The sequence below is a fragment of the Lytechinus variegatus genome, chromosome 9 (assembly GCF_018143015.1).
Source record: "Lytechinus variegatus isolate NC3 chromosome 9, Lvar_3.0, whole genome shotgun sequence".
NCBI classification, from domain to species: domain Eukaryota; kingdom Metazoa; phylum Echinodermata; class Echinoidea; order Temnopleuroida; family Toxopneustidae; genus Lytechinus; species Lytechinus variegatus.
Genome location: NC_054748.1, coordinates 35,811,596 through 35,838,114, shown reverse-complemented (window position 1 = coordinate 35,838,114; position 26,519 = coordinate 35,811,596). Strand labels below are relative to the sequence as shown.

The 26,519-nt window shown below is 36.2% G+C and overlaps 1 protein-coding gene across 1 annotated transcript; it reads right to left on the bottom strand.

Annotated features, from left to right (window-relative positions):
- Positions 1–4,985: 4,985 nt before the first annotated feature.
- On the bottom strand, positions 4,986–26,310 carry LOC121422117 (FAD synthase-like). The gene is made up of 13 exons (XM_041616953.1): positions 26,056–26,310; positions 21,151–21,245; positions 19,958–20,081; positions 18,344–18,459; positions 17,719–17,859; positions 16,845–16,996; positions 15,620–15,708; positions 14,186–14,398; positions 11,736–11,844; positions 9,809–9,910; positions 9,417–9,538; positions 6,851–6,992; positions 4,986–5,444 (listed from the first exon to the last, which is right to left on the bottom strand). Exons 1-13 carry the CDS (start codon positions 26,213–26,215, stop codon positions 5,294–5,296), a joined length of 1,716 nt encoding a protein of 571 aa, XP_041472887.1. The 5' UTR covers positions 26,216–26,310; the 3' UTR covers positions 4,986–5,293.
- Positions 26,311–26,519: the final 209 nt, after the last annotated feature.

Genomic DNA, 26,519 nt, shown 5'->3' with positions numbered 1-26,519 from the left:
GAAGCAGAATGTTCATGGTTGTCATGGTAGTTGATATTCCATCAAGAGTTGCAATTATTTCAACATTTTATGAAATGGGGCCCAGAATGATAGCTTTACTTCCTCTCTGAGGGACCTGGTAATTTGGATTAAAGGTTAACAAAAACAAATGGAAAAAGATGCTACTACATTCTAATCATTGTGAGCTATATTCCATTTTTTTACTGATATTTAGAAAGAGACCATGAAAAATGGTCACACTGCAAAAGAAAGCTCTTCAAATGCACCCACATCAAAATGCAACAAAATAACAGCTGAATTACCAAGGTAGCGTTTCATGAAAGGATTTGTTTTATCGGACAAGTACCATTTTATCCAACAGTTACCATAGTAACATTGCCTCTCAGCCAATCAGAATCAAAGAAAGATGTCAGATCTGACTGACAACTTGTCCGACAAAAATGTTGATGAACTGCTCCCAGGTCCACAATTTTGGGTGATCCATTTTAAGGCTATTTTACAATTTTGAGGTACCAATGTTACGATACTGCAACAAATAACAAACAATATTTAATTTAAATTTCCCTTTTTTTAATTACAGGAAATAATTATACATAAATAAAACAAATAATGATCTTACATAAATCTCTTGAAGTGTCCGATGTAAAATCCCGAAGTGATGATGCTATATCCAAGTAATAGTCCAAATGATAAAATCCCAGTTGACTGGCGAAAATTCACAATGATGGCGATGATGAAACTGATGTTGAAGTCCGATGAATAATAAGAGTCACTGCAACGAGTTGAAATGTCCGTGAAGACGATGTTGATGATGATTAACAGTCAATTTCAGCAATCCATGGGTTGAAGCGTGTTCATTGAACAGGTTGATGATGTTGATGATCTCGATGAGAACTGATAATTTCTCAAAATAACTGCAAACAGTTCATTGATGCATAAACTGCTCTGATCTGATCTGGTGAAGTGATCTCCTGCTCTCATATGATGTGATGATGTGATCTAATATGATGTGATGATCAAGCGATCTAATATGATGTGGTGATAATCTTGAAGAATCCGCCAGCTTTATATAGTTTGCAGCTATTCTTCTAGAACTCACTATTAAGGAAGGTTCTAGCATTTTCTTTAAAAAAACTTTCTCCTTTCAGGAGCAGTCAAAATCCAGAACACTCTTGAATGACCTCATTGAAATCAAGAGTGTCAATAGCATAGCTAAGCCTATTGTTCCTAATCTCTATTCAGAAATAACAATACAACTCCTTGGCCTTTTAAATAGGCAAGGCCTGCATAATAAAAAGACATTCTTGAATGTTCTTTACAATTCTTGGCTAACCTTAAAGGGAAATAACTAATAGATGAATGTAATTGCTTTTAAATTCTTCTACAATTATTCTTATATATAACACCAAATATTTATTTATTTAGGAGGTAGTCCCATAAATGCCTATCTGTGTTCAATGCATGCGACTTTTTGATGATTTGAGTACATTTGTCTTCAATTTGGTGACTTTATTGTTCTTAAAAGAGTAAACACCCATTCTTCAGTAACAATTAATAAAAGTTTTTAAGTGCAATGAATACTTCACGAGGTGAAAGATGAACGAGGTTTAGCAGAGTTGAATAGATCATTCATTTCATTTGTCACTGAATGAAATATTCTGTCCATTGCACAAATGAAAAGAACACCTAAAATAGACATTGTTATTTGACATTTATAAATTTTAACAAATGGGAACATCTCTGGAAGTCTCGCCTGCATTACACGATTTAGTATAGCAGCAGTGCTAACTTTGAAAACTACTGTAAAATAATTATTCACAAAACACCATTTATATAATGACATAATACCATATTCATTTACCATAAATGACATTTGAACGGTGAATTAAGACTTGTCAACTAGTAGTTGACACCCCTGTCCACACTTCATTCTCTCTATCCATAATATTTGATGGCAATTCAACAATTACCCCAACATGGCCTAAGTTTATTGACCTTAACTGACCTTTGACCTTGGTTTTGTGACCTGAAACTCACAGGGGATGTTCAGTGATACTTGATTACTCTTATATACCAAGTTTTATGAAATAGATCCATAAATTTTCAAAGTTATGATAGTAATTCAACAAATGCATGTACCCCCAACTTGACCAAAGTTCATTGACCCTAAATGACCTTTGACCTTGGTCACATGACCTGAAACTCAAACAGGATGTTCACGAATACTTAATTAACCTAATGCCCAAGTTTCATGAACTACTAAGTCCATATACTTTCTAAGTTATGATGTCATTTCAAAAACTTAACCTTCAGTTAAAATTTTGAAAATAATTCTCCCAACATGGTCTAAGTACATTGACGCTAAATGACCTTTGACCTTGGTCATGTGATCTGAAACTCAGGCAGGATATTCAGTAATACTTGATTAACCTTCTGCCAAAGTTTCATGAACTAGGTCCATATACTTTTTAAGTTATGATGTCATTTCAAAAACTTAACCTTAGGTTAAGATTTGATGTTGACGCTGCCGCCATCAGAAAAGCGGCGCCTATAGTCTCGCTTTGCTATGTAAGCAAGACAATAAAAAAGCATTCAGTGAAAACGCGGTTCGTTGACTTTCACATACATACAACACACGCACTAAAACACAAGTGCTTTTATGTGTAGCGCCGGTGGCCTCAGCGTGCGGGCAATTGAAAAAATCCTATGAATCCAAAATTGCATGATGAATGGATCCCGAATTGCACGGATGACGACGTCATCGTAAAATGGGCTGAATGGTCGATCTCAAACAACCAATCAAATGGCAAGGATCTAACGAGGTGTCATACAAATGCATTATAAAGAGCCTGTCACAAACAAATTTTGAAACAGTTTCTTCCATTATTCTTATTCACTACCAGGGCCCTGTTGCACAAAGAATTGTTATAATAACAAATGCCCAATTTCTATACCAAATGTACTATCGACCAATCAGATTGAAGGGTTTCAGTAGCTTTAAACTGTTAGCGCAAATGTCAATGTAACACGTTTTATGCAATGGACCTCAGAACTAATTTTTCTCTAATAAGAAGAGGCAAATGTAGATATAAGTGCCAAAGAAGGGCTTGAACCCTGTACCTTGTGATCTAGGTGTATAACCACTAGACCACAGCACCACTAAAAATCAGTTCAAATGTTAAAATGCAGGGATAACTAAACAAGTTAATAACATAGAATGCTCCAAAGACAAGAGAGTGACTTAATGACATACAAAGTTCAAATGTATAGAATTGAGGGGATATTGTTTTAAGCACTTGCAAAGGGGGGAGAGCTAATTTACTGTGAAATTTGACATGGAGATATAATGTATATTGCACATGAGATTGGAGAGAAGGCAAGGGAATATTTTAATCTCAGTATTTTTTTTTAATCAGATGGATTTAGGACACATTGTAGTGGTAAATGCATTTGGCGTTCAGAATTCTATCAAAACCCATTCAAAATGCTTTCATAATGCACCTTGAAAACATTGAGAGTAAATCAAGGATGCATTCATGTTCATTCAGAATACATTAAAAATGCATTTAGAAAGCAATCAGATAGACAGAATTCAATCAAATTCAATCAGAATACATTCAAAATTCATTCAGATGCATTCAGAATGCAAAAAGAATGAATTAAGAATGCATTCACATTCATTCAGAATGCATTCAAAATGCATTCAGATGCATTGAGAGAGCACTCAGAAGGCATTAATAACAAATTCAGATTCATTTGGAATACATTCAAAAACGCATTCAGAAACAATGAGCAGTATTCAAATTCATTTATAATACATTCAAAATGCATTCCGTAACATTAAGGAAACCCTAAAAATCCAATGAGAGTAAATTTAGATTTATTCAGAATACATTCAAACTTCATTCAGCCACATTAAAGGAAAACCTCAAACCCTCCACCGAGAGTAAATTTAGATTTATTTAGAATACATGTACTTTCAAAATGCATTCAGACTCATGTGGAGTGCACTCACCTGCGATTTTACCTTAAGTAAAATATATTGGAACTACAAAAACTCTGTTTGACTTAGAAGAGATATACATACATGTTTTGCATAACCTAGTCTCAAATACTGCTTTGACTTAAAGAAGAACCATATCTGCAAGTTTACCTCTTGATTCGTATCCATTCAGAATACATTCAAAATGCATTCAAATGCACCTAGATTGCACTCAGAATTCATTCACAATGCAAGGCGTGAAGTTTGAGATGTATTGATTGCAGTTCAGAATTAATACTGAGGTATGTTACTGAATCAATACTTTCATCACAACTTGCTATTCATGACCCTTAGGATGCCAAACCTAGCAAAGCAACCTGTGTCCATCGAGGAAATCAATCTTCGGAAGCCATATCATAATGAACAATGCCTATACAGACTAGTCCATGGCATACAAATCATACACATCAGTTGGGACAACAGTGCAAATATTAACCCCCAAAGGTACATGCACCCTATAAGAACAATCCGAACTTGCCATAGGTGATAGCCAAGGGTGAATGGTCTTTTTCAAAATGAAATATATCAAGTGTAGATATTTCAATACTTATGCCTGATTTTGTTTTAATACATATATTCCTTTGTTTCATAAATAATCATGTGGACATTTGTTATTAGTTGAATCACACTTATCTACAAACCATGATTAATCATATTATACATGTAGTTATAACAAGACCATCACGAGCCTACATGTAAAATCTTGGCCTCATTCCTAAACATAGGCAATCCGTTTGATGCACCACGGCTACAAACATTGCATACAAGGCACCAACGGCCTATAACATCTCACCTTGCTTAAGTGGCTGTTTTCTTTCCATTAGTTCACAGAATGCCCAGAGGCAATGTTTCATACAAAAAATCCACACTGAATTACACAGTTCACAAAAAGAAAACAACAACAAAAGCAAGACGCGTCAGTGCAGGCCTTGGGTATTCTCACCCACTGTTTGTAGTCTCAACATAACAATCATTTCATTTTAATACGTTAGCGTAAGAGCAAAGACAACGGCTGCAGCCCCCCACCAAGATTACAGGCAAGGGCAACACTGGTCATCTCTAACTTTGGACATTCGGCCAATTAAATGCCTGGATCCACTTGATGGAATATTTTTTAATATTAATTTATATTTGAATATATAGAGCATATGATTCTCTGATCATCAGGTCGTCTTAGGCTGCTAACTGTCATACATCTTGATAGCCTACATAAATACTCTATCCTTTCAAAATACCGGAAGAAGCGTATCATCATTTGGGTGAGAAGGGTACTCTACCGGACCTCTCATGTTCCTCTTCTGCTAGTTTGTGGGCGGGGTGGTACTTGATCTCGCCCCTGTCGGTGGTGTACATCAGGGCAGGGTTGGGTGATGTGGTGGACACACTACCCAGAGAAGTGTACCTATTCGGAAGGGAAACAGAAGAGACAATTTAAAGGTCAAGTCCACCTCAGAAAAATGTTGATTTGAATCAATAGAGAAAAATCAGACAAGCACAATGCTCATCAAAATCGGATGTAAAATAAGAAAGTTATGACATTTCAAAGTTTCACTTATTTTTAACAAAATAGTTATATGAACGAGCCAGTTACATCCAAATGAGAGAGTTGATGATGTCACTCACTCACTATTTCTTTTGTTTTTTATTGTTTGAATTATACAATATTTCAATTTTTACGAATTTGACGATTGCCTGAAGCACAAAATGTTAAAATAATGGAATTCCACGTGTTCAGGGAGGAATGAAACTTCATTTCACATGGCAATGACGAGAAAATCAAAATATTTCATATTTCAAACAATAAAAAACAAAAGAAATAGTGAGTGAATTACATCATCGACTCTCTCATTTGGATGTAGCTGGCTCGTTCATATAACTGTTTTTGTGAAATGAAGCGAAATTTTGAAATGTCATAACTTTCTTATTTTACATCCGATTTTGATGAAATTTTCAGTGTTATGCTTGTTGAATTTTTTCTCTTTTTATTCAAATCAAGTTTTTGTTGGGGTGGACTTGTCTTTTAAATTTTGATGAGTGAAATGATAACCATAATATTAAACTTTGAATTTTGCAAGTGTTAGGTGAAACAGACCACTCCCGTTCATGGTGACAAGAACAGGATTTAAACTTTGGATTGATGATGATGAAAATTGTTAACAATATTTGGTAATGTACTAATAATACATTTAACTCTGCCTAATGGTGTGTTGCAAGTCAAGTTTAGATCCCAAAATCAATAGGTCTGGTCATTAAGACTCTGTCACAACGTTCCGTGCAAGCCTTGCGTAATAAATGCGGGTAACTACTTTTGCTATCAGCAGGTCGCCACACTGACAGTATCTCGCATGCATCTAACATGCTGTTGCCCGCAGAAGCGCACGCAAGTCTGATTTGGATGCAGAAAAGTTTTGAAGATGCTCAAAACTTTGTTGCGGGTGACCTGCTGGTGGAAAAAATCTATTATGATAAGCTACAATTGATATATCACTTGCGAATTAGCAACAGAAATTTGCAACTGATTACAAATAATTTCTTGTGACACCCCGATATTGGGACCAATTGAGATTTGTTGACTTATTTATAAATATTAATTTAAAGTGGTAATTTTGTTCAAACACAATTTAATCAGTCTACAGGTTCTTGAAATTGATATCAGTGAATAAACTTCAACAATGCCAAGGGGTTACTAACAACTAACTTAATATCAAGAGGGATAAAATCAATTCCAAAACATGCATGTTTGACTAGATTGTTAAAATTGATTTGTGCTGTTGGTGACTCAACCCTACGAGAACAGTGTAAACTCACCCTTTGTCGTAAAGTCTGCAGTAAGGCACAAAAAGGCGACGCAAGAAGGCCCAGACATCATGGTAGCTCCAGAATAACATCGGATTGACTCGCATCAACTCAGGCCATCCTTCATCGGTGGGCGAGAAGGCACTCAAGCTGGCTGATTAGAATAATGAAAATGAAAAAACGAAAATCCATAATTTATTGTTCGAAATAGACATGAAATGAAATACTCCAAAAATTTGCTTTGCCCAATTAATCGTGGGCCCGGCAGCTGCTGTGCAGTGCCAGATCGACAAGGCTCTATCCCTTTTAATGTTCAACGCCAAACAGGGTGGCAGCAACTCCTATCTTTTTACATCTTTTGGTCTGACGCGGCCAGGGTTTGAACCCTCGACCTCCCGCTTGTGAGACGGACGCTCTACCAACTGAGCCAACACACCGGTAATAACAAAAATCACAATGATGATAATGTGATGATCTTTGAAGGTTTGCATGGTGGTAATGATGATGAGTAAGAAATTGAAGTTAACCTGTTTGAGACTGCATGATTTCACTACATGGCACATGCTTTCAATAAAACTTCAGCCAGCTTATTTGAGAGTTCACTGACCAATTGGTTAATTTTGCATTAAAAGTATCATTGTAGAATTCTAAATACATAAGAGCAAAGAGAGCAGAGCTGCCAACCTGAACAAGAACATTTTAGTATTTAAAATTGAAAATCAGTAGTTTGGTGAGGAAATCAGTATTTTCAAAGAAATAACACAGGACAACACATAAAATTGAAACTTAAGAAACCAGTATATTGCATGAAGCCATCAGTATTTTTCGAATTTTTCAGTACTTAAATTCAGAAAATCTGTACTACATGTACTTTGCAGCTCTGAAAGAGGCATTTATTATTAGGGAAATCACAAAGAGAAAAAAAAAACAGTAATGTAGCCTACATTTAAAGGGCAAGTCCACCCCAACAAAAATTTGATTTGAATAAAAAGAGAAAAATTCAACAAGCATAACACTGAAAATTTCATCAAAATCGGATGTAAAATAAGAAAGTTATGACATTTTAAAGTTTCGCTTCATTTCACTAAACAGTTATATGCACATCTCGGTCGGTATGCAAATGAGGAACTGATGACATCACTCACTCACTATTTCTTTTGTATTTTATTATATGAAATATGAAATATTTTGATTTTCTCGTCATTGTCATGTGAAATGTAGTTTCATTCCTCCCTGAACACGTGGAATTCCATTATTTTAACATTTTGTGCTTCAGGCAAGGAGGTCCTAATCATCAAATTCGTAAAAATTGAAATATTGTATAATTCAAACAATAAAAGACAAAAGAAATAGTTAGTGAGTGAGTGAGTGACATCATCGACTCTCTCATTTGGATGTAACTGGCTCGTTCATATAACTATTTTGTTAAAAATAAGCGAAACTTTGAAATGCCATAACTTTCTCATTTTACATCCGATTTGATTAAATTTTCAGCATTGTGCTTGTCTGATTTTTCTCTATTGATTCAAATCAACATTTTTCTGAAGTGGACTTGACCTTTAAAAGGGAAAAAAAAAAAAGGTTGGTTGGGGGTTTGGGAGGCTATTACAGGCCTCGAAATAATCGACGGCCATGGACATCGATGCCCCCATTACTGGCCGTCATGCCCTTCTTCTTTTTGCTAAAAGTTACGGCCACTAAAAATGTGCCCTTTTTTATATGGCCATGGTGCCCTTTTTTCTCATAAATGTGCCCTTTTTCTGATATATAATGTACCCCTTTTGAAAGTCTGCACCTTTTTTCTGAGCGAGGAAAACTTTTCTCCGATCTCAAAAAGTATTCAATACCTTAGCTTTACCAGCGACGTCCAGTGCATGTATGCAGTCTAGTCCGAAGCCGCGCCGAACGATGAGCTAGCTATACACAGCTGGTGGCCGGCCGGCCGCTAGCGCGCTTTACATATGCTATGTAAGCTGCAGCATAAGAATGGACGAGCGCGAGCTCCGTATGTGTACTACACAAATGTCACGCGCACTGTACTGTCCTGGCGAGCGCGCGCGATGCGTAAGTACAGTACTTTGAATGGGAGTGTTTCATAAAGCTGTTCGTCAGTTACGAACAACTTACGAACGACCAGTGATACTTTCTTGGGTGCTAATCAGATTCACATTTAATTACATGTAGCTCAAGAAGGTATCACCAGTCGTGCGTAAAGTTCATTTTTTCTTAAGTAAATAATGTGGTTTGGTAATGAATCTGATGTATAACATCGACTATGGAAAGCCCCCCCCCCCATGCCGCGAAACTGTAACACCTACAAATAATTTATTACATGCCCCTTAAAAAGTGGCCTTGGTGCCCCTCTGTATGGCATTGGTGCCCTCTGCTGCCTGGCCTCAGTGAAAAAGTGCCCCTCAAAAAAGTGGCATTGCCCCCCAAGAATCCTATTTCGAGGCCTGCTATTAGTATTAGAATTAAAGCATTTACATATAAATAAATGTATTACTATTCAAACTGCACTCATTACACATAGACATGTAGCTAGACTAACAAAAATGCAGAAAATTGCTTTACTTACCAGAATGTGGGTCCGTCTGTCTCGTTCCCATTAATACGGCTTTGATCGTCGGATGATTCTTCTTCATATCCCATAATGCATCTTTGATACGACCCTTTATCAAGATAGTCTTCAGATTATATCTGTAAACGGACAAGCACAAGTTAAATTAAATAGTTCATCGGGGGAGAATTTCAACATTTTTGTCCGACAAGTTGTCAGATCTGACAACTTTCCTTGATTCTGATTGGTGGTTACTATGGTAACTGTCAAATAAAACAGGCCTTGAAGCTAATTCTTCAGTCCCAACAGATCAAATTCAGCAATATTGACTGGACCAATACACATTTTTGTAAAATGGTAATGAATGTCAATATAAACCTAATGAACCAAGCAACTAGTCAAATTCTCACCTTTTTATAGATTCGTCCACAAATTCATCAACTTCATGGAATGTTCCGTGGGGGTGTTGAATGTAAAGTACTTGTAACTGGCCTTTGTATTCAGGGTATTTCCTAAAGGATAAACACAAATGGATTAAATTAATCTGCAGCAATTAATGACAAAACTGATTTTATAGAATAAAATTATTGAAACCCTGTGAATTGTACACAAAAAATCTAAGGAATAGAACAATCATAGTTTCAAAACTTGAAGAAGTGATAAGAAAGTTATGAGCGTTTAAATGTTTCGATCAACCATGCTCTTAAGTCCTTCCCATTGGCAATACAGTCAAAATGTATATATGATGCCAAATAAACTCCTCCACTATTTTTTGTCTCACCTGCATAGCAGGTGAGACTATAGGCGCCGCTTTTCCGACGGCGGCGGCGGCGGCGGCGTCAACATCAAATCTTAACCTGAGGTTAAGTTTTTGAAATGACATCATAACTTAGAAAGTATATGGACCTAGTTCATGAAACTTGGCCATAAGGTTAATCAAGTATTACTGAACATCTTATTAGTTTCATGTCACATGACCAAGGTCAAAGGTCATTTAGGGTCAATGAACTTAGACCATGTTGGAGGAATCAACATCGAAATCTTAACCTGAGGTTAAGTTTTTGAAATGTCATCATAACTTAGAAAATATATGGACCTAGTTCATGAAACTTGGACATAAGGTTAATCAATTATCACTGAACATCCTGCATGAGTTTCACATCACATGACCAAGGTCAAAGGTCATTTAGGGTCAATGAACTTTGGCCGAATTGGGGGTATCTGTTGAATTCCCATCATAACTTTGAAAGTTTATGGATCTGATTCATGAAACATGGACATAATAGTAATCAAGCATTACTGAACATTTTGTGCAAGTTTCAGGTCTCATGATTAAGGTCAAAGGTCATTTAGGGTCAATGAACTTTGGCCGATTTGGGGGTATCTGTTGAATTACCATCATAACTTTGAAAGTTTATTGGTCTAGTTCGTTAAACTTGGACATTAGAGTAATCAAGTATCACTGAACATCCTGTGCGCATTTCAGGTCACATGACCAAGGTCAAAGGTCAATGAACTTTGGCCGAATTGGGTGTATCTTTTGAGTTACCATCATAACTTTGAAAGTTTATGGATCTGATTCATGAATCTTGGACATAAGAGTAATCAAGTATCACTGAACATCCTGTGCGAGTTTCAAGTCACATGATCAAGGTCAGAGGTCATGTAAGGCCAATGAACATTGGCCATGTTGGGTTTTTTTTGTTGAATAACCATCATATCTCTGTAAGTTTATTGGTCTAGTTCATAAAAAGTGGACATAAGAGTAACCATGTATCACTGAACATCTTGTGCGAGTTAGAGTAGTTTTAAAAGTCAGCACTGCTGCTATATTGAACCGCGTGATGCAGGTGAGACGGCCAGAGGCATTCCACTTGTTTACATATTTTGCTTATATTGTCTGTTTTACTACGTCTACAATCGTGATCATAAAAATTTATATTATTATCACCATCATCATCATCATCATCCTACCACCACTACAGCCACCACCATTATCACCACCATCACCATCATCATCATCACCATCATCATCATCATCATCATCACCATCATCATCATCACTATCATCACCACCATCACCACCACCACCATAATTATTGGTTCAATGACATTTTCTCCAGCGACAATTGCTCCGCTCTATATTCCACACACTAATTGAATGACCAACAACCTTAGGTTCAACACTTTACCCTACACTAAACCTAACATAAATCTTATTGCAACCCTAACCCCACATCTCAGACGAAATTATGCCTGAAATTCTGAAGCATTTCTCGCAGGAGCAAATGTCTTATCACCCAATTCTCATCTCAGAAATATACAAGGTGATCTTACCTTTTAACTACAGCATGGAACAGATGTATAAGTGCTGTGCAATCTTTACCTCCGTTGAATCCTGCACAGATCTCCTCCATTTTGTACTTCTCTAGGGCCTCCTCAATCACTGCGCAAAAAAAGGTGGTAAACTTATCTCAAGATTGTAGATATATATGTTAATGAAAAACTGAACAATTGCTCTGGCCATTCCTGTCTGAGGATTGATATACAATTGCAATAGGCCCAGTGGATTAGTCTTCTGACTTTGAAACAGAGGGGCGTGGGTTCGAATCCCAGCCATGGCGTAATTTCCTTCAGCAAGAAATTTATCCACATTGTGCTGCACTCGACCCAGGTCAGGTGAATGGGTACCCGGCAGGATTAATTCCTTGAGTGCACTGAGCGCTAAAAGGCAGCTCGAGCTAAAGCCTGGGTAATAATAAACAATACACCTCGGAATAGAATATTTCTAGATAGATGGCGCTATATAAATGCCTCTTATTATTATTATTATATTTTTTTTTATTCATGTTTTTATTGATAAATCATCAGTTATCATATTTTTTAATTTTCATTCCAGGACTTTGTTACTAAGAATTAATCTAAAATTAGAGAAGATTCAAATTCAATTGTGAGCCTGTTTCATAAAGAGTGATTTTGCCATTCAAACAACCATGAAAACCTTGGTTGGCATGATTGGCTGCTGAGCCCTGTTACCCTGGCAGTTACCACAATGGCAAAGGTCTCTGTGAAACATGGCCCATGAATTCAGACCTTCACGTTTATAATTTCGTGGAGCTCAATAAATCGCTCTCCTTATTTTTTTGAGGAGCTCAATTGAGCTCCTCAGAATCGCTCTCTGTGAGGAGCTCAAATCAATTCATTACAATACATGTATGATAGATTGTAGATTTTTCTTAACATTGTATATATGCAATAGTTGTGTTAGCTATTAATTAATCTGTGGTGAAACTAGGCCTGGGTCACGTCAATACGTTTACAAGATGTCGTACGCGCTCCTGCTAAAAAAAAAAAAAAAAATTGCTAAAATTTCACATTTTACATCTTTAAATCCATGAAATGGCCTTCTTTTTTCCATAATTCCTTGAAATTACTTTGATTTAGTTGAGAACTATCAGAAAAATGAAGAATATTCACCACTTTCCCGACTCTGATTTGAACTTACCTCGGTAAATATTGTAGTCCCACATGTAGACTTCCATGGTGTTGCCATGAAAATCTACATATGGGACTGCAATATTTACCGAGATTAAATTAAAATCAGAGTCGGGAAAGAGATGAATATTCTTCATTTTTCTGATAGATTTCAACTAAATCAAAGTAATTTCAAGGAATTATGGAAAAAAGAAGGCCATTTCATGGATTTAAAGGGGAATACAGCCTTGGCCATAAAATTTTGTGTTGGGAAGAAGAAAAATAAAGTAAACAGAATGGCGAAAGTTTGAAAGAAATCGGACAAGCGATAAGAAAGTTATAGCTGCTTTGAAATTGAGATCACTAATAGTATGTAGATTTCAAATTGGCAACTGGGTAAGTAAATTATGACAAGGGGCAAGGACAACTTTCCCATAGGCCATGTACTTTATTATCAGGGATTTGTGGTTTTCTCCTAATTACCCATTCCCCTGGGGCAGTAACCTAAATATAACCCAGGTAGTATATTGTTTTATGTCCTCATGAAAGAAAAATATAATTTGAAATAAAACTTTTGTGAATAATGAAATTTTAGCCATAATATGTATTGGAGTACCGGTACATGGAAGAGCAGTCCTTGCCTTACATCACTATGACATCCCATATGCGGCCAATTTGAAGTCTCCATGGGTATAGTGATTACCAATATTTACAACTTTTAAAAATTCATTACTTTCTTGTTGTTTGTCCAATATTGTTCAAACTTTCACCTATTAACTTGTCTGATTTTTCTTTTTCTTATAAAAACAAGTCTTTATTTGGGTTGGATTCCCCTTTAAAGATGTGAAATGTGAAATTTTAGCAATTTTTTTTCATTTTTTTTTTTTTGAGGAGCGCGATTTTTTGCTCTCCTTATTTTTTTTAAGGAGCGCGGTACGAGCGCCGGCGCGATCGCGCTCCTCAAAAATGAAGGTCTGTGAATTCTGAAAAAAACCTAATAAAAAATAATAATATGCAACCGTTATATAGCTGTAATGAAATGTATACTTGCGCTGTATAGTGTTACTCCATCTTAAGCACAGCGACCCTTATCCCATTTCTACCCATTACTACTCCCGAGTGCAAAGTGGAAAATGTAGAAAACACAAGAGCTGCAGAGGGAATTGAACCCCAGACCTTGTGATTCAAAGTCCAGAGACTTCTCCACCATGCCATGACAACTATGATGGTGATGATAATGATAATTATAATCATCGTCATCATCATCACCATCAACATCATCATCATCATAATAATAATAATAATAATAATACCTTGAAGAGCTGTTGCTAGTCTTGCAATCAATGGGTCTTCCAATCCCGACGAAACATCGTTGGCAAGACAGGTGGCAGGACTACTGGCACTGGACTCTAGCTGGGTAGTTCCTGGACCAGGCGGAGGACTAGTTTGGTCCTGGTTAGAAGCTAGACCATAGACAGCCTCCGCAGCATTGCTGATGGGGTCCTGAATATAGTTTACAATATGTTCTATTAGGGGAGACAAAAAGTAATAACATTATTAACGGGCTGTATATCTAGTAGCCTGTGGGCGCTTCATGGTCTAGTGGTTCTGACTCTTGCCCTTCAAACAGAGGGTCATGGGTTTGAATCCATGGCATGTTTTCCTTCAGCAAGAAATTTATCCACACTGTGCTGCACTCGACCAAGGTGAGGTGAATGGGTACCCGACAGGATTAATTCTTTGCATACACTGAGCACCGGTGATGGTATCTCGAGATAAAGCCAGGGTAATAATAGCAAGCGCTTTGTATCTTCTAGCAAAAAGCACTATGTAAATCCAGCTATTATCATTATCCAAAGGTGCACTATTAAACAGAATTTCCTTCAAGCTGCTTTTTCCATTTACACAGTGCATTCAAGAAATCATTCCTGCAAGGTACCCATTCATCTTACCAGAGTTGAGTGCATAAGAGCATAATAATGAAGAAAAAAAAATTGCTAAAGGTAAACATTAAATCCTAGATATAGACTATACTACAGAGCAGAACCACTTGACTTTTGTTTCTACATTTCTGGGAAAATTAGAAGAATTTAAAATGGATTTGCTTGTCAACTTACATGTATCTTCCTAATCCATACATATGCTTTACATACTGTTTCACAAATGCAGGCAAATCTCTTTTACACATATTTTGTAAATATTTGTTCTTTTAATCGAGGAACATAATGACAAATTGTAGTCATTAGTTAGCTTGCTTGACTCTTAATATGTTCTTATATGTGTTTTACATTTTTAAAGGCATGACGTCTCTTATAATGTCATACATGTACCTTTGCACATCTGCCTCTTACATACATGTACAATCATTTATGTAAATGATCTTGCAGCCATTTTCATGTAAAAATTTATTACATTTACTTTTGTAATGGTCATACTGTGTATATTGTCGAGACAAGCAGAAACAAATAATTTATAATGAAAATAATAATAATAATAGTAATAATAATAACAATAAAAATAATTAATAATAATTATAATAAGAATAGAATGATAATAATAATTAGGATTATAATATAATAATAATAATAATATTAATAATAACAACAAAAATAATAATAAACAATAATAGTTATAATAAGAATAGAATGATAATAATAATCAGGATTATAATAATTATACTAATAATGATTATAATAATAATAATAATTATTACAATAATATTAATATGGTGAGCTTGTGTAACTAACCACGAGGTAGCAAAGAAAGAAGTTCACTGTGAGCATCGTCTAAGGTCTTCTCATCTTCACATTCTAAAGTAAGCTTGACAGTGTAATAACTGGAAGAAGAAAACAAATACAATGTAACTTTATGTAACAGGTCAAAGAAGCCAAGCCAAGAAGCCTCATCAGCAATTAAAGTACACTACATGTATGGTGACAGGACAATTGCTCCTGCAAGAGTTGCTCCAGGCTTAATTTCATCTAAGATATAGGGTTAGGGTTGCAATAGGGTTTATGTTAGGTTTAAAGGTAGGGCAAAGTGTAAAACCCTTGGCTGAAGTTGGTCATTCAATTAATGTGTGGTATTTTGAGCGGAGCAATTGTCGCCGGAGCAAATGTCATGGTACCATCACACTAGCTCATATAACGCTTAACACAATACATGTACTTTATCAGGAGTCTCCAAGTGCTCTACAGTAATACAGCACAATTATCCTGGCTTTAGCAGAGCAGCTGTTATGCTCACTTAATTTCAAGAAATAATTTCCTACCAGGTACCCATTCACCTCACCTGGGTTGACTGTGGCACAATGTGGGTAAATTATAATATCATTGCAGCTACATTTTCTAATCTAATATTGCACTTTATGAGATACAAGATTTTCATGCCCCTAGCCACGATATGTAGTTAGCCTCATTTAGTCTTACATCACTCCGTCATTTCCGATCTAAGAAATACGATACCATTTGCGATATTATACAAACAGTGAACATTCATGGGTGTGTTTTGGTTTTGCAGCAAACTCAAAGGTTTTTACAGTACGCGACAAGCATGAGACACCCAAGATATCTGAATCGTCAATAACCTCATACATTTTATAATGCACATCATTTGTTTTTTTTAAATGGGTTGGCCTGTGTAGTGGAAGGTTAGTTTGAATCCTTCCAAATTTTCTAGGATTGCACATAGATAAAAAGGTAACATCTGTTTTCTTGTATGACATCACATGTGCGTCTCGTATGCACACCTAACCAAGTACATCAAAATCCTTACCATAGCCTTTTTCTTTTAAAGAATGCATATTTCAGACAGCATCTGAGTGCTGCACTACAAAATGCACAACTGAAGTGATACATGAATTAGACCATAAACACATGATATGCATACACACTCACAATTTGATACATCATTGTCCTCATTACACAAATATCCTATAGTTTTATAAGGCAGAGCATGTTAACTCTAATTCACCTATGGCTAAGCTTTGGATAGGACCCAAGATGCACCCTTCCTTTGTATTTGGCGTTGAACTGGTTAAGGTAAGGAGCTATGGCGATCTCATGGGTGCTGATAAAGATCTCTCGTAGATGGAAATGGACTTGAGAGCCTTGGAATAATTTCTCCTGTGAAAAACAAGAAAACCATAATCATCATCATCCTCATTATTACCACCATTATCATCATCATCATTATAATAATAATCATCATGATAATAAAGACAATGTGATGCTGATGATGATAAAGATGGTAGTGGCGGTAGTGGTGGTGGTAATGATGAGACGATGCTATAAATGTACTGTAGTGGTGTTGTTGATGATGGTGATGATGATGGTGATGATGATGGCGATGATCATGATGATGATGATGACGGTGATGATGATGGCAATGGTGATGATGATGGTAATGATGATGATGATGATGATGGTGATGATGATGGTGATGATGATGGCGATGGTGATGATGATGATGATGACGGTGATGATGATGGCGATGGTGATGATGACGATGATGATGGTGATGATGATGATGGTGATGATGATGATGATGATGATAGTGATGATGATGATGACAATGATGATGATGATGATGATGATGTTAGTAATGACGGTGACAGCGATTATGATGATGGTGATGATGATGACGATGATGACGATGATTATGATGATGATGGTGATGATAGTGGTAGCAATAATGAAGGTGATAGCAATTATAATAATTATGATATGTATCATATCTGAGTCTTATAGAGTAGACCTGTTTTTTTATCAAAGTATCACAGATTTGAATGCAACACTCATGCCTGTGTTTGGCTGCTTTAATTCAATTAAAATGATAAGTCACAAACCTTGAGTGAGAGGAAAGCACCCTCTAACAGCTTTGGAATGCCAGGGAAGACATACACATTCTTGACAGAAACAAGCGGGTAAAGCATCTTCTGTCCTGTTTTGAGGTTTGTGCCGAAAGTCAGGGTGGAAGACTTGGGAATCTATGAAATTGAATGAGTAAAAAAAAAAAAAAATGCAGTGAGCATTTATGGTAATGGTCTACCACCTACACACCCTAATCAGTTATACCAGAAGGCGAGACCAAATCACTTTCACCTATCAAGCAAAGGTAGTGCAAAATAAATCAAAAATAATTTAATCTCTTAAAATAGCCTTAAAAACGGACATGCTGAAGCTTTTTGACATGCACTCATCTGAGTAAAATTGCATGAATGACTAAAAGGCTAGAGCAAAACAATATATAATACAACAGAAACTAGAAAACGGACGTTAAATGTCGAGCTGTGATTGGCTGTCAAGTAAACAAGTTAGGCTTGGTACTAGCCATATATTGAAGCGAAGCAACTAAAACAACGCAAGGGTTCTTACGAACTCCTTCTGGCGGCACAGAATTAGTTCTGTTAGCTGGATATACGCTGCCTCGAGCATGCGCAAATGAAACTCCTTGCTCAGCTGATCTCTTACCAGAGCCATTTTGAGTTGCGGTGAATCCATAGAGCTATCAGCACCAAAGTAATCTTTGCATATCTTCACCAGCTCAGGGTGGGGTACTACCTCCTCATCAAAAGCCTTGGCTACACCTAAAAGGAGGGTGATAAATCAAATAAATCAAAAGTGTAAAATGTAAACAATTAGCCAATTTAAATCTGACATGCCAGGGGAATTGCAGAACAGTAATAAAAAATGCACGAGGGCTGAGGGCAATCATAGATTACGGCCGAGTGGAACTGACCAGTCCACCAGTGCCGGACTAATGCTGCTGATCACCGATGCTTTGTTTTTTCAGACCGGTTGACCATTGAAATTAACTCTTTGTGTGCTGGGCCATGAACGCCTCAGTGCTGAATTATTTTTAGGGAGGGATCAGGAACAATAAATAAACAAAATGGACTTGCCCAATCCAACTCACTATAACTTTTCACAGCTATATATTGTAAAGAATTTCACACACTTTCTGACTATATGATATTTTTGGGAAAATAATAATCGGAAAATGGGTAAATAATGCCTAATTTCACAAATATAATAATAATATAGGATATGTATAGCGCACGTATCCACCTTGCTAGGTGCTCAAGGCGCTCCTATATTACCCCGGCTAAGCTAGTATACCGATTTGAAATATATGGTATATATATATATATATATATATATATATATATATATATATATATATATATATATGGTATTATGGTAAAGGATAAATGAAATTGGTTTTTTTTAGTGTGAAATGCGAAGGTCGCGCGGCACCCAGTGTGGAAAAAGTTTTAAAAATATATCACAATGCCAAAAACTTGGAGAGTCAACTGATTTAAGAACTAGATTTCCTTAAAGATTCATATGTTATTATCAATCAAGTAGGACTATGCAAATAAGATTAACAAGCAGGATTTCTCAATTTACTTTTTGTTTTTTGCTATTTGCTTTTATCACATTGATTTACTGTTGTGGTTGTTGTTGTTTGATATCGAATTTGAAACGAAATAAAGATTCATTCATTCATTCCTTGCTTCAATCTATTCCTGTCATGGACGTGGCCATTTTGTTGTATTTGTTTGCAGATGTAGAACTGTAACCCTGTATCCAGCACTGAAAAGATGTGTATTAAGCAGTTTATAATGATATAAATGTTATATATCATCAATATTATTATTATTATTATTATTTAGATTCACATACTAAAACATATTTAATATTTTAGATTTCACATGTACTTCATACCATTTTCTGAAATTAAAGATAAAGAAAAGATATTCAAAGAGATTGAACGTGATGGCCCATATTCTGAAGTTGGGTTTAATGTAAATTCTGGGTTTAGGTTTTGGTTTAACTATGGAAATATTCAATCGTTGAGGTTCAATGTATCAGCTCATTTGACCCCCAAAACATTATTAACTACCTGGGAAGGATAAGTATTACAGTTGTCTTCACCATTACAGAATTAGTAAAGACCACAGTAAACATGAGAAGCATTCACTGTAAACAAAATTTTGAAACGTTTGGCTTCCCATAATTTCAGTACAGAGTTAGACCATGGTCTAAGTTAAGCCCGACTTCAGAATACGGGCCATTTAATACCTTCAAAGGTGACATCATCATGGGTTGGTCCGATACCACCTGAAGTAATAACATGGGTGTAACGTTTGGAGAACGAAGCAACTTCACTGGCAATGACTGATAGATCATCATGAATCACAGAAACCTGGAAAGATAAATAATGTGGCTATGTCTTAGGGCCTTTTCACACGTGAATCTTGAATAATTATTATAATGATGAATGCCATTCGTCTTTAGAATCATCAGACTTTTTACACAGAAAATTTGTACCATAATTTTGTTTGAAACTTAACTGGAATTCACCTCCGGGGTAAAATTTGATTTCATGATTGTGATTAGCATTTGTGATTCTAGTTTGGTTTCACATGTGCTAAATATTTGTCATTAGCCTTATTTTTCACTGGAATCATTATTCAAATTACGATTTTTTTTTCCGTGTGTAAGGATAGCAAGTCAAATCTTTTTGAGACCACAAAAATCAGTTTGACTTTAGAGATGTACACAACACATATATTGCATATTTGGGGGGGGGGGGGGGGTCACAAAGATTTCAGTCTGACTTAGGAGCGTTGCAAGTCTGTTTTCAGTCCCTAAATCAATCAAAAGTTTTGAAATTAATTGCAAATTTGCGATTGGCTGCTTATCTGCTTCTTGAAACAGGGAGTGTAATCTGATTTGCTACAGTTAAAACTGATCTATCAATTGTAAAATTGCAACAGAATATTTGCAATTGATGGAAAATATTTTCTTGCAACACCCCGATAGAGCCACAGATGCAGTTAAACTTTAGATTGATTGGATCAATCGTAAATCTTTGTAAGATGGGGTCCAGGGTTCACTCAAGCATTGAGATATAAATAATGTGCAACCTCAGTGAACTATCAAAGTAGTTTGAGAAAAATGGTGTAAAAAAGATCCTGCATAGATATTGTCTTTTATTTAACTTTATAGCTCCAATTGTTACAGTATGTATGAGGACTTTGTGAAGAATAAATTGTTTTAATGCTTTCTCCATCTTACAGAGAACCAAACATTTTTATTTTTAATTTATCTTCAGGGTCTACTGTTTTACAACCTACAGCCTGAATCTGCTACATGTTTTCCAGGGACCTTTTGCGCATTCCGGGGGGGGGGGGGTGCTCTAAGTCCCTGTGTAATTGTTTCCCTGCAGAGAACCCTCCCTGGTGGAGGTGGGTCACAAAGGTATATCTTACCCTCTCAACTCTGACCCCCAGCTTGTAGAGTTCACTGCAGATGAAGTGTGAGTTTGTATCCAGAGTTTGACCTTTCAGAATCTCATCACCTATGACTGGAAGATAAAAGTAATGTCATCAGTTATCATAAACTGTTGAAAGCTCTTCAATGCATAACCAGAATGAAATCTACAAGTTTGATTATCAAAACATTTCCAGTACGAAATTACAAATGGTTTTGGAAAATTTGTTTAGAGCGAAATACTTGTCTCCGATTTTCAATTGGAAATGCGTATACAAATATGCAGTAACCCAACATTTGCAAATTTCTATAATTTATGAGTAAATGTCCCATCACAAGACCTTTTGTAATGGAACCTGTAATGTAGCATGTCTAATGTACTAATTATCACATTTGTGTTTATAATTTTTTTCACCTGTAGGTCTAGGGACTAGGAGTTTAGGCCCTAACTTAGTTGATTTCACAAATACCACCACAAAATGTGATAAAAAAAGACAAAAATCAATAACCACAATTTCTTAAACATTCATACATTATTTCAAGACATTGTCTTGTGGAAGTGCCACTAGAGTAGACTAACACACAGGTAATTTTTCTTGTTTGGATCTAACATTAGCCCCTCCCAGTACAGCGAACAAAGCAACGTGGCAGGTCCTGAATAATAGTTTTGGAAGTGACCATTATCCATTGTTAAGTGAGTTGAACGTACTGAAAGGGAATGGTACGCAAACAAAGATCGACCACTCCCATTCAATCAGTTCAATTTTATCCACAAAGAATGTAAATTGGGATGAATTTAGGCGGCAAACTGATGAGCAATGGAATAACCTTAGAGAAAGAAGACAAGGTCATAGAGTTCGATACTTTCATGGAGTCAATTAAGATTACCCTGGAAAATTTGAAAGGACATTGAGCTGCCAAGTATATCAAGAAAAACCCAGTACCATGGTGGAATAAAGATTGTTCCTCTAGAATAAAAGAGAGAAATAGAGCAAGGAGCAAATTGAAAAGTTATGTAATACCCCCTCCAGATTTATTGGAGGATTTTAAGAAGAAAAGATCTATTGCCCAGAAAACTTTAAGGCAAGCCAAAAGGGTTTACTGGGAAAAGTACTGTCAAGACATTGATCGTTTTACCCCTTTATCCGAGATCTGGAATATGATTAAAAGGATCAATAATGATGGTATTTCGCCCAAGAAAAACATTGTTCTCATGAGAGAGAATAGTTCCGTTGTTACTGGCAATGACGTTGCGGATACCTTCGCCAACCACTTTAAAAACATAAACGATAGTTTTAAGGGCAAAGTTTTTACCCCTGAACAAATAGATATTGTTAAAAAATGTGAGGATATCATATCATCTTTTGGTGATGCTAAGGAATGTTGTGTCCTTAATGAACCCTTTACCATGTACGAATTGAGTATATCTTTTAAAAAATGTAAAGAGTCTTCTCCAGGTAAAGATGGCGTTGGGTATGAAGTATATAAAAATCTCTCACACAAAGGGAAAGGTATAATGTTAGCTATAATCAATAACATATGGGAAACAGGAATTGTTCCCCTCCAGTGTAAGCATTGCGTCATAGTCCCAATATTGAAACCCCATAAGGAAGCTACAGACGTTTCTTCCTACAGGCCTATCGCTCTTAATGACTGTTTCATTAAAATAATTGAGAAAATCATCAAAGAAAGAATGGTATGGTTTACGGAAAAGCATAGTTTATTGCCATCTTGCCTTTCTAACAGCGCTTTTAGAAAGGCAAGAAGCACTAAGGACAATATAACTCAACTTGAAAATGACATTCAAAAAAGTATTGGGAATAAAGAACATACCCTGGCCGTTTTCTTTGACATGGAGAAGGCTTATGATAGACTATGGAAGGAAGGCTTGATATATAAACTTAATAAACTTGGTTTCCAAGGCAACATAGTTAAGTTCTTATGGAACTATTTAAGCGGGCGCTCTTTCCAGGTCCGGGCAAATAAGTACCTTTCAGGTATACAGGACATAGATGAAGGGCTACCGCAGGGTAGTTCCCTAAGTCCCGTCCTTTTCAATTTAATGTTGTCGGACATACCAATGGATGAATCTGTCAGTATTTCTATATACGCAGACGACTGTGTTATATGGAAAAGTGGAAAAAACATTGATTTTCTAAAAAGAAAAGTACAAACCTATGTGAATATCCTAAATGAGTGGTTCAACAGATGGGGTTTTACCCTTTCTAAAGAAAAATCTGTTACTTTGCTTTTTAGTAACACTAACAAATGTGTACAGATTGATTTAGATGAGGTCCCCTTACCACAAAAGGACGAACATTCATTTTTAGGAGTATTACTGGATAGAAAGTTAACATGGAGACCACATATAAATATGATTGTAACAAGAGCAAAAAAGAAAATAAATATAATGAAAAGACTAGTGGGAACAAAGTGGGGAAGTAGTTATAAAAGCCTTTTGAATTTTTATAAAGTGGTCATCAGGCCATTGTTGGATTATGCAGCAGAAGCATATGATTCAGCTCATGATCATGTGAAGAACTTCTTGTTGACAATTCAATACCAGGCTTTAAAACTGTGCACAGGGGCGTTACCGGGCACCTCCCTGGAATCCTTACAGGTAGATACTGGTGAATTACCACTTGATCTGAGAAGATATATGCTTAGCAAGGTTTACAAAGCAAAAATAAGACAAAACGCCAAACACCCACTCCAATCATCATTGAAGAACTGTTGGCAATTTGAATACGAAAAAAATAAGAAAGCACGAAAACCTTTTGGATAAAGAGTTTTGGAAGATGAGATACTCTACACAACTGAATCTTTTCAGTCTTATACACCCATGCCTCCTTGGCATCTCTCTCCACCAGAAGTGTCATTGAAGCTGCATGAGCTTGTGTCCAAAAGTGACAACATTTTTTATCAATACAACACAACTGTGGAGTATATTAATACAACTTGGAAAGAGAATCTCCATATTTACACTGATGGTTCTAGAGACCCGGCGCACGGCAATGCCTCTGCTTGTTTTTACGTGCCTGCTATGCGGGTAATCGAAAGTAAAAGAATGCAAAATTTTACATCATCGTATAGATCGGAATTGGTCGCCAGTCTTGGCACTGCAGTGGTTGGAAAATTTGAACGTTTATAATAAAGTGGTAATTTTTACCGATTCTTTGAGTGCTATTGAAGCGGTGAAGGAAAGCAATGAGGATAATTTCGTTAGAGAAATCATAATTACCGCTACTTGTCTAAAATATAAAGGTATATTAATTTGCATGGAGTGGATTCCATCTCACTGTGGAGTTAGTGGAAACGAAACGGCTGACTTCTATTCAATGGCAGCCCTAAAACAAGAAATAGAGATTAATAATGGTTTGAATATCCAAGAAACAAAAAAGATTGTAAGAGTTCTTGCAAGAAAGGAATGGCAGAAGAGATGGGACAAGTCAACTTCAGAATTAAAAAAATACCAGAAAGCCGTCTCCGAAAAAACTCCCTTTGATTATCTCTGCACAGATAAAAGAGGTGAAAAAATGATCCACAGATTACGTTTGGGAGGTTTGGGTTTAAATAACTTCCTTTTTAAGAAGGGAAGACACACGACTGGATTGTGTGAATTTTGTAATGAAAGAGAAACGATATACCATTTCTTATATGTTTGCCCTAAATTTATTATTCAACGAGCCCTATTACTTGCTGAATTAAATGTTAACAATATCCCTGATGCGGAACGTAAAGTGGAGAATCTCACACTTAAGACACAAAGTGCTCTAATCAGATATTTCAAAAGGACTCATAGATTTCAAATTGGCTGCCCGGATGGCAACCATCTTAACAGGGTGTAGTCAAGAGTAAAGAGAACTTAACTTTAGCAAATTATTACTTTCGTGACCAGAATACCTTGCTGAGCAAAGTGTTTATAATTATTCATATTTTTCGGGGGTAATTCTTTATGATGTTTTCACCGAATTAATCTATGTGTGCACCTTTATTGTCACTTTCACTTTATCACATGGCCCTTAAATGTCAGTATTTACTCTACTATAAATGTTTTCGCTTAAAAAAAAAATAATAATGTTGATATGGTTCCGATCGATTTGACATAAATTTGCACCTGCGGAATTTAAATCAAGTTCTACGAGGTATTGGATAGAGCGCCCCCTGCTTACGTTTGAGAGACATAGGGAATACAATTTTTTTGTACTCCTGAGACGCCCTCGAAATGCACCTCGAGCGGGCTTGTCAGGATAACGTACTAATACAAGGCAGGAGAGGTGGTCTTGCACAATTTCCTGGGAACTTTTCTTTCCTTTCTTTCTTTTACTTTTCAAACTGACATAATTTGAACAAAGAAATTATCATATTTTGAAAAAAAGAAAAGCATATTTATAAGGCAACAATAGTCAAAACTGACTAGTTTGCCTATTCAAAATAACAACAACAACAACAACATTTCAGTTGATGCCCACAATCAAAGACTTGTGGCAAAGTTGAAAAAAGTTGACTTGACCTTGTCTGCGATATCCTACATGAGGATATGATAAGCTCATGAAGGTGATGAAAATTATATATTGGCTAACTTGGACTCACAATAACCAGTCACTTATCATGACACTTCCAGTTCCATTGTCCATGATTTTCCAGATTCATTCTCAATTTCAATTCACATTCGATTGCATTTGATCATGTCATGCCATCATTTAATATTAGATACAACTGAATTTAGTTTTACCCACCCAAAAAGGTATAAAAACATGATTTTTTTTAGTCTTCAAACTTCTCACATATTCTTCAAATCGAACATAATTTATTTCGACTAGAATTTCAGAAACGCATGCTGCATGCTGTCCAGGCCACTTCCAATCCTGCGCACCGGCACTGTCAAACCAACGGATACTCACTTATGATCCCCGCCGTAGGTTTCCCGTCTGTGTTCGCTGCCATTCCGCTCAAAGATCGCAGTCGATTAGATGTTTGTCGACAGCCTACAAAATGGCGACTAAAGTTGGAAACACGTCTCAAACTTGTAAATACACTCATCAGAATCATATCACATCGCATGCATATCAAAAGCCCTTAAAACATGTTTGTTTTCGGAATATTAGGGCTTAATTGACACCTTCGATTCAAGAACTGTATGAGACGTAGCCACCTCAAGTTTCTCAACTCATGGTAAAATCAATGTGCAAACGGCACGTACGTGCAAAGCGCCAACTTAATGTGTTCCGCCATCTTGCTTGTTGGTTGCCGATAAAATGCGCATTTTCAGATTTTTTTACGCTCTGTCATTATCCATGACTGAAACATTGACCAATCAAAAACTAAGATTCTATAAGAAATATGAATATTCATAAACGAAAGTATA